General features: G+C 39.3%; 2 protein-coding genes across 3 annotated transcripts in view; one reads left to right on the top strand and one right to left on the bottom strand.

The window, feature by feature from the left end:
• The first annotated feature begins 230 nt into the window (after window positions 1-230).
• LOC306859152 (RING finger protein 223-like) lies at window positions 231-5025 on the top strand. Its single transcript, XM_079400036.1, has 2 exons — window positions 231-473; window positions 2915-5025. The coding sequence occupies exon 2, from the start codon at window positions 2959-2961 to the stop codon at window positions 3604-3606; it is 648 nt and encodes a 215-aa protein (XP_079256162.1). The 5' UTR covers window positions 231-473; window positions 2915-2958; the 3' UTR covers window positions 3607-5025.
• Window positions 4609-8145, bottom strand: part of LOC306859151 (tyrosine-protein phosphatase non-receptor type 11-like) — a 27154-nt gene continuing 23617 nt past the window's right edge. For both annotated transcript variants that reach the window (XM_079400034.1, XM_079400035.1), the window contains exon 16: window positions 4609-7383. The gene's annotated coding sequence lies outside the window, so the exon portion shown is untranslated. The remainder of the gene's footprint in view (window positions 7384-8145) is intronic.

The raw sequence follows: 8145 nt of genomic DNA, 5'->3' as shown, positions 1-8145 counted from the left end.
TAATCAGAATATATAAAAGTATGCAGCATGCTGGGAAATGATTGGAGTAGACTGAACAACAGAGAAAGAAAAAAAGAGGATGGGCAGATGAAGAGAATGGAAATGTTATACTATGAATATTCTTTCCTTCATCCCAACCCTCCGCCTCCCCCGTCTCTGGCACTCCCTCAAGGCCGTGTTATTGTTCCTGCCTATCAGTGTCATTTCCATAGCGAGTGCTGAAAGAGAGTGGATAAATTGAGGCAGGTGAGAGTGGACACGAGACACTGAGAAGGAGCGCGGCAGGCACCGGTAGCCCACCTGCGTTCAGCTCCACTTTGACCAGACTCCTAAGAGGAGGACATTATCAAGAGGATTGCTGACAGCTCCAGAGCTGATAATGCATTTGTGTCCTTAGGGAGGCGAAGTGATGAGAAGATAAAAGAGAAATCACTGGAACAGGGACAACACTAGAGCTCAAGTTATCAGAACAGGTAAGAACATGTGCAATACTTGTCGGCCACATGTGGCAGTCCCTCAGCTGATATATGGAAAGGCAGCCGTTTGGAGATAGAACTGAAGTGAAGAAAAACTGGATGGGTTACTCAATGCCCAAAGGGACGTTAACTTTAACTGTCTATTGTGTGATTCTAGACTGGAGAATAATATAGAGGAAGATTTACAATACTGGAGAGCGAAGTGAAGTTACTGCAAGTCAAAGTGGAGCACACAAAGTGTTCTCAGAGGTCTGGTAGAGTAGAGTGTACAATGTATAACATGATTAACAATACAATAAAATTAGTGATCATATAAAAAAAAAAAGGTTAAGATTTGAAATTCAAAATAAATAAAATGTAAAAAATCAAATTGCTTAAAATACTACAAGTGAATTCAGGCATCTCAACATTATAATGCACATTACAGAAAATGGATATTCATTAAAATTAGTTATTTTTAGCATTAAATTATTAGTGTTTTTAAAGTGCATGAACAATTGCATATCCAATGTAGACTAATAAAGATAAAAAAAACAATAAAAAAAAAATTAGACTGACGACTAATATGGTAGCAATATATTGTGCACACTTAAAGGTTTGTACCTGTTTAAGGCTTTTAAGTACAATGCACAACAACAGATTAAAAATGCATTTAAAATTCAGGGTTATTGTGCGTAATGATGTCAAAACAGACATGCACACAAGACATCCAGGCTAAATTTACTGACAGAATGCTGCTAAAGCCATTTATATGCAAATGAAATTAGAGAAACCAAAACCTATAGGGGTCAACAGGGCTTCACTTAAACCGTTTATGACCTTTCCCAGATAAGAGCACATAGGCTACCCATTAGCTTGCTAACTGCAGTTTTGTCCTTGGGCTTCAACCTAGATATTAAATCAAATTAGTGGAGCTACTTTCAAACCCCTCCCTATCTTCTCTGATGGCTCTTGTTATCAAACATAGGGTCTGTTAATTTGAGATTGTCATGTGAAATTTCAAGTATCAGGGCCTGCTGCACACAGGGAAGGAGAATCAGGTCAAGAACATTGTCAACACTTAGTTTGTTTTGCCTGGGGATCAACGGAGGCGGTTGAGTTAATGAATAACCATGAACTCGTCCACTAAAGTCGGGCAAACAGTTTTGCGTTGAAGTGTCATGAAAGGAGATAGACGGATAGACTCGGGCCGTAGGTGTTCTTGAGGCCATGGCTCTGAGTCTGGGGGTTTTACATAGTGCTGAGAGACTGGCTGCCTGGGCACCAGCCTGTTCTCCAGGAATGCCAAAGCCAGACCAATATAATGGAGAACAAACAGGAGCATTGTGCAGTGCAGGGATGGAGAAAGAAACACACGCACATACACATATGTCTGCCCTGCAGGGCTTGTGAACAGGCCATCTGCTCTCAACCAAACCACCACCTGAACCTGTGCAGGCACAAAAGCACTTAAAAGAGAAGCTGGATTGGAAGCACATATTATTTAGCTCAGGATGGGCTCTGAGAAATACTTCACTGTATTATACAATGTAGTGAGCTGTAGAGTCACCTTGTTGATAAAATTCTTCTCGGCTCCAAATGCCAGGACTAGTGGAGCGATGACTTTTAGAGGGTCTTAGTAAGCTGAAAGGGTTTCTGAAGGACAGTGGTGCTGACATTGGCAGAACAAGGACAACAAAGTGGTCTGTGTCTTACTAACATTGTAAGCATGGGTGTTTGACCTTTACTAAACTTGTGTACTCATTTAAAAATAGATTATAATTAGAACCAAAAAGTTTTTACAGCTTAACGCCACAGAACCTTACAAACATTTAATCAATTCCGAAGACCAAGAACTTTTGGACACTAAAAATGAACGAAAAAATGGTTATTGATAAGACAATTCTTTGCTGAACCCGAAAGGGCTACAAAGAACTATTTAAGAACATTTTAACATTATTTACTTCTTCAGAAAAATATCTAGGCCTATGTACTGCTGTTTTAAAAAACTAAAAAAATCTATGAAGAACTGAGGAACCAATAATGCAACATTAAAAAACACTCTTGATCTCTAAAGAACTATATATCAAATCAAGAACCCTATACAAATGTCCTGAAACAAAACAATGCAATACAATTTGTAACAGTGAACACAAAGTAACAAGTTTTTGTGTCAAACTGATGACCTATTTTGTAGAACCGATGACCAATTCAAAGTCACGGTTAATTTTTTTAAAGGGCATCATACAAAGGCACGATGATGAATCCATCTTCCTGCTTGGGCTTGTTCTGTGGTCCATTTCTTATTGCACTGCAATGTCCATACAAATGTGTATTCTCAAACAATCATAAATCACCTGGCGGTAAATGTTTACTTCATATGCTGTGCCTTAGTTTTGCTTTAGAGCCTACGGAATGAACCTAGATTCATTTTGAGATGTTTGTCTGGCTTGTTCCAGTGAATTCGCACGAGGAAGAGAGTGGAAGACCATATTCCTGGGAAATGGAGCCGAGTCCTGCTGTGTGGCACACCCAGGTGGTCCCGCTAGAAACAGAGCTGGAGAAGGTGAGCTCTCATCCCGAGTGCTCCATCTGCTTCAACACCTACGACAACATCTTCAAAACGCCAAAACAGTTGGACTGCACTCACACCTTCTGCCTCGAGTGCCTCTCCCGCATTATGACCACCTCCATGGACCCCCAAAACTCTAAAATCTCCTGCCCCTTCTGCCGCCAGCCCACTACCATCCCAAAAAAGGGGCCTCCGGCTTTGACCACCAGCCAGGAGGTGCTGTGTCACCTCCCCGTCCACCAGCAGCAAGAGGAGCCCGTGTGGATGGATGGGGAGAGGCTGTGCTACCAACGGCCAATAGACATTCCAGGCGTGCCAGCATTCTGCATCTGTGTCGATATTGGGGCCAGTGGACAAAGTGCCGTATCTTCTTCCCAAACTCGACCGCGACTTGGGCTTCTGGAACGGCTGATGGATTGGAAGCGTTTGCTGGTCTTTATATTCCTCATGATGCTGCTGCTCGGGGTCGTTCTGTGGCCCCTGCAGTGCATCGTCACGACGGGCTCCATGCGTTGTGTGCCCCAGGACTTGCAGGCATCTACTACCACACCTTCTACTACTACTACAGTCAATGTATAAGTGAGACAGACACGTCTAGATGGATATTGGACTTGCTAAATCAGGATGACCGGAGTCAGTTTACATCCATACCTTTGTGCAAAGCCTGCTGGGTGCTAATGGACTAAAGGCAAGCACCTGGACTGCGGTAAAGACTGAAGAACTGTATCGGGATCATGTGAAAGAGCGTGACAAAACTGATTGATGATCAACATTGATCATCATTTTTACAAAAGCAAAAACGATACAAAATACGGTCACATTAGCGAAGTTCTGGTGCAAATTTGCAAGCAAAAAAGGTCCAGTCAGTCGTGTAATGATGTGATTAAAATAAACTTGCAAACCAAGCAATTCGCAAATTCGCATTACCAACATCACGAGTGCAATCTGTTTTGAGAACTTTTTCACTCTCGTGAGAAACTCGCAAAGATCGCACAGATTCCTGTTGAAATGACTGGACTTTGCCCATGAGAAACAGTAAATGTGGCCTCAACTCAATCCAAAGAAAACATTGTTTTTTACTTGTACATTTATGTATATATTTTATTTGATAGCATTACATTCCATGAAGAGTATTTTGTTTACGAAAAATAAATATTTGTTGCTATAAACCGCACAAGGAAGTTCAACTAATGGTGTCATGAAATGTTTTTCAGTTTTAATAGGTGCAATATTCAAGATAAGACTGATAACGCAGGTCGACGCACAAAAGAAAGGAAAAGCAAACAGGTTCACGTGGCTCTTAATTTCTCACTTCCTGCTCTGGGACGGTTAAACGATCACGCCTCAAAGAATAACCGTCTGAAACCTAAGCCCTGCGGCGACGGGTGCTCTGAACACACTCACACCAACGTAAACTATTCCACTGTGTGTGTTTCGTAGGGATGAATCATCAGCTTCCTACTTCCAGGTGTTTTTATATTAAAAAAACTAATGTTATTAAACCCTAAAGAGACAAGGAAATAAAATATGGGTCAGCAACAGTTTTTTTGGAGCAAGGTGAAATGAGTCAAAGACAATTAGTTGAAAGTTCCCAGTGTATGCTTTATTATGCAATAACTAGTCCTGTATTGTAATTTGAGATGCAAGTCTTTACATCAGCTGTATCTTTCAGGTCAAAAGGCATTTTAGGCTGAACCAGTGCAAGAGGGAACACAGTCTTTATCACACAAGGACAATCAGCACGACACAATTCAGATCAAACCTACTGATCACCAACTGAGATAAAAAAAAACAACCCACCAACATAGTATTCAAGTAAATTTAAAAAGAAGACTTCAAAATTGTGATAATGCAAGCAGATAGCTTCCTAACTGTTGATGTTTTGTATAACAGAAGTAATAATAAATGTAATAATATGCTAAACGGCTGTAAATATTTCCATCGCTGTATTAATGAACAAATTAAATGTACAATTTACAACAAATCAATAACTGACCCAATAAAACAAAAATAAATGACTGATCTATACGCAAAACACCACACTGACGGCAAATCAACAAAAAATATTCATTATATATACCTCCAAACAAAAGGACATTCTGACAGCCATTGACACTATACCTTGCAGCAGTTCAAATTGAATTTCAAGTCATTACATCTTTGACCCATTTTCACAGAGGTAAAAATAAAACAAATTTAAACAGCAGACAAGCAGCTTTCAGATGCCAGTAGTACATTGCTGTCACATGATCAGGTACATAAATCACTAATTCATTCAGTCATTCAGTCAGTCATTCCAAGGACAATGATTATCATATGCAGTGACATTGCTTGTACTTCCTGGACGGTCTGACAAACTGGTTCTCTAATATAAAACCCAAACATTTCATCCATCAAAAAAGTGCAAAAAAAGCAGACCCAGGCCTCTCTCTGAACATGTACAGTAGCCCTTCAGATCGTGACATCACAGATCCCCTCATGTGGCCAAAACTAACACCACATTCACAGTCAGACGCTGATTAATCACATGCATCATGCCCTGCTTTATCTAAGCCAAGACGTACACTACTTTGTAGTTTTTGATAGCTAAGATTTTTTTTACACTTTTTCACCAAGGCTAAATATTTGACCAAATATAGGCTGCATACGACCTCCAAAAATACAGCCAAAACAAAAATAGAATACAGCAATTCAAATTTAAAAAAAATCTATTTGAATTAATTGTAATTTATTCCTGTGACGGCAAAGCAGCCATTACTTCAGTCTTCAGTATCACACGATCCTTCAGAAATCATTCCGAGCTGCTCAAGCTCAAGTTATTCTTTAATCATCATCTAATGTTAAAAAGTTTAAGTTTAAAAAGGAAAACATGATACATTTTTTCAGCATAAAAATAGAAAACGTTTAAAATAAATGTCTTTATTGTCACTTTTGATAAATGAGTGCAACCCTGCTGAATAAAAGTATTAATTTCCTTAAAAAAAAAATCTTACTGACCCCAAACCCTTACTGACCTGCTAGTGTATATATAACATCTTATGACATCACTGCTGACCTCACCTAATAATAGCTATGTGTGGATTACGGCCATGTTTTAAATTACTTTTTTCGCCCTACACAAATCTATTTCTTTAATCTTAGCTGTGGGCCATCTGGCCTGCCTCCTTTTGAGCTAAAGTCTCCACCGAAATGTCATTCACGTCAACAGCTCGCTCGACATCCTGACGTACCCCCTCCATTGTAGATGTTTAGTAACACCACGTTTTTCAATTTACGTTTGACCTCCTCACAAATCACAACCCGCTATTGACGTAAAGAGCTTTATCGGGCTATTTACAACACCACAATACACACATACCCTGTTTATATGTGATAAAAGAGCTTAATGTGTCTCTTAGGAGGAAAATGAGGAATAATATAGTCAAAAATGCATTATACCAAAAAATGCCAGGCCTAGATTTCATAATCACATTCACAAATATCACAAGATAAAATTGTTCTAAAGGAATCATAGTTGCAAACAAAACGACTAGTAACAAACAAACAAAACCATACCTAATAAAGGCTCACCTGATGTTTTCAGAACAATAAAGCCTACGCATTGAGAGAGGAGCCCGGTGATGAAGAGGCAGCCTGATTGGTTAATAAGCCTTTGATTGACAGTAGCACTTGACTTCCTCCATTTGCCTGGAGGTAATGCTCAATAAAAAAGCATCAAAGCAGAAGCTTTTATGAATATGATGTACAGGCTGCTAATTGGCACATAGTGTATAGATTCTGCCACACTGTATCAAATCAGCCCATTTAAAACACCTATTTACATAAGGTATCTAAATCATTGGTCGAACTTTGACCAATCACCTCCCATGTGCTCTGAAAAGAAAAAAAAGGGGGGGGGGGGGGGCCTTGAGGCAGGACGGTGTACTTTTCTTCTTCTTATATCGCCATGCCACAAGCATCACTCAGCAGAGCGCAAATAACCGCTGCTTGTGAGATACATATTAAAGGTCTTTGGTTACAGTAGACGACATCTAGTAGACAAAGCAAGGTCTGGAAACAGCCGTAGACAGCATGGAAAGAGCGTAGCTTCATCCAAAGTTACGTCACTGAGTGTAAATATTCATATTTCATATATATTTCACACATGTACAAACCATCATGTAGCTTAGTGCAGTGTAGAGAGGCTTGTTAGACTAGAAGTGGGGAGAGAAAGCACCAAGTCACTTGTCCTTTGTGGGAACAATTTCGACTGCTGTTGAGGCACTTGGTTTTGGAGTGTGAGTCCCCCCCCCCCCCAGTGCTGTAATCCAGTGTCGCTCCATGATTAGGTGCTTGTACACAGCACCGCTGCTGGAACTGCAAAGGAAAGGACGAGAACATTTAGAGATGCATTCTTTAAAAAGGTGTGCCACTTTCATATGTCTTGGTTCTTTTGCAAATGGTCAAATCTGATGCATTAGTTCAGGCGGCGGAGTCGTTATATGGTGGATCTACTGTACACTGGTTGCTATAGTAATGATGTAGGCGTCAGCAAGATGCCAAATGACTTTCTTTTACAAAGGCTGAGTGCCAAGCTGTCAGTATGGAAAGAGGAGGAAAAATGGACATTTTATGGATACACGAGTCTTTTCCCCCTATATCTAGAGTAAAATTTTTATATTCTGAAAGATAAAAATGCATATTTCAACTGTGGTCTGACAAATAACACTATTAAAAATAAATAAATAAATGCAAACCACATACTCTATGGATATGACTTTGATATGTTTTTGCTTCTCATTTCATTCTACAAATAACTAACTATTCAGTCTATGCCTACATTTGGATTTTTGCTGTCAGTGTAAACAAGCCATAGATAACATTAATATTACGCATAATTCCTAATCCTGTGAATTATGGGACTTGGAAGACCAAAGTAAATATCTATGAAATAAGTACTTATTTAAATACCCAACAGTCACCAGTCATATCAAAGTTATGGCTGCATTTATTTGATCAAAAATACAGCAAAAACAGTCATGTGAAAAATGATTTTTATTTAAAGATATATTTTAAAATGTCATATATTCCTGTGTTGGCAATTTTGAATTTTCAGCAGCCATTACTCCAGTCTTCAGT

Source organism: Barbus barbus, assembly GCF_936440315.1.
Source record: "Barbus barbus genome assembly, chromosome: 40".
NCBI classification, from domain to species: domain Eukaryota; kingdom Metazoa; phylum Chordata; class Actinopteri; order Cypriniformes; family Cyprinidae; genus Barbus; species Barbus barbus.
The sequence above is the reverse complement of the archived record's forward strand: the minus strand, read 5'-3'. Positions and strand labels throughout refer to the sequence as shown.

Excerpts from the sequence above, each read along its gene's own strand:
- LOC306859152 (XM_079400036.1), top strand. The coding sequence starts at position 2,959 with ATGGAGCCGAGTCCTGCTGTGTGGCACACCCAGGTGGTCCCGCTAGAA.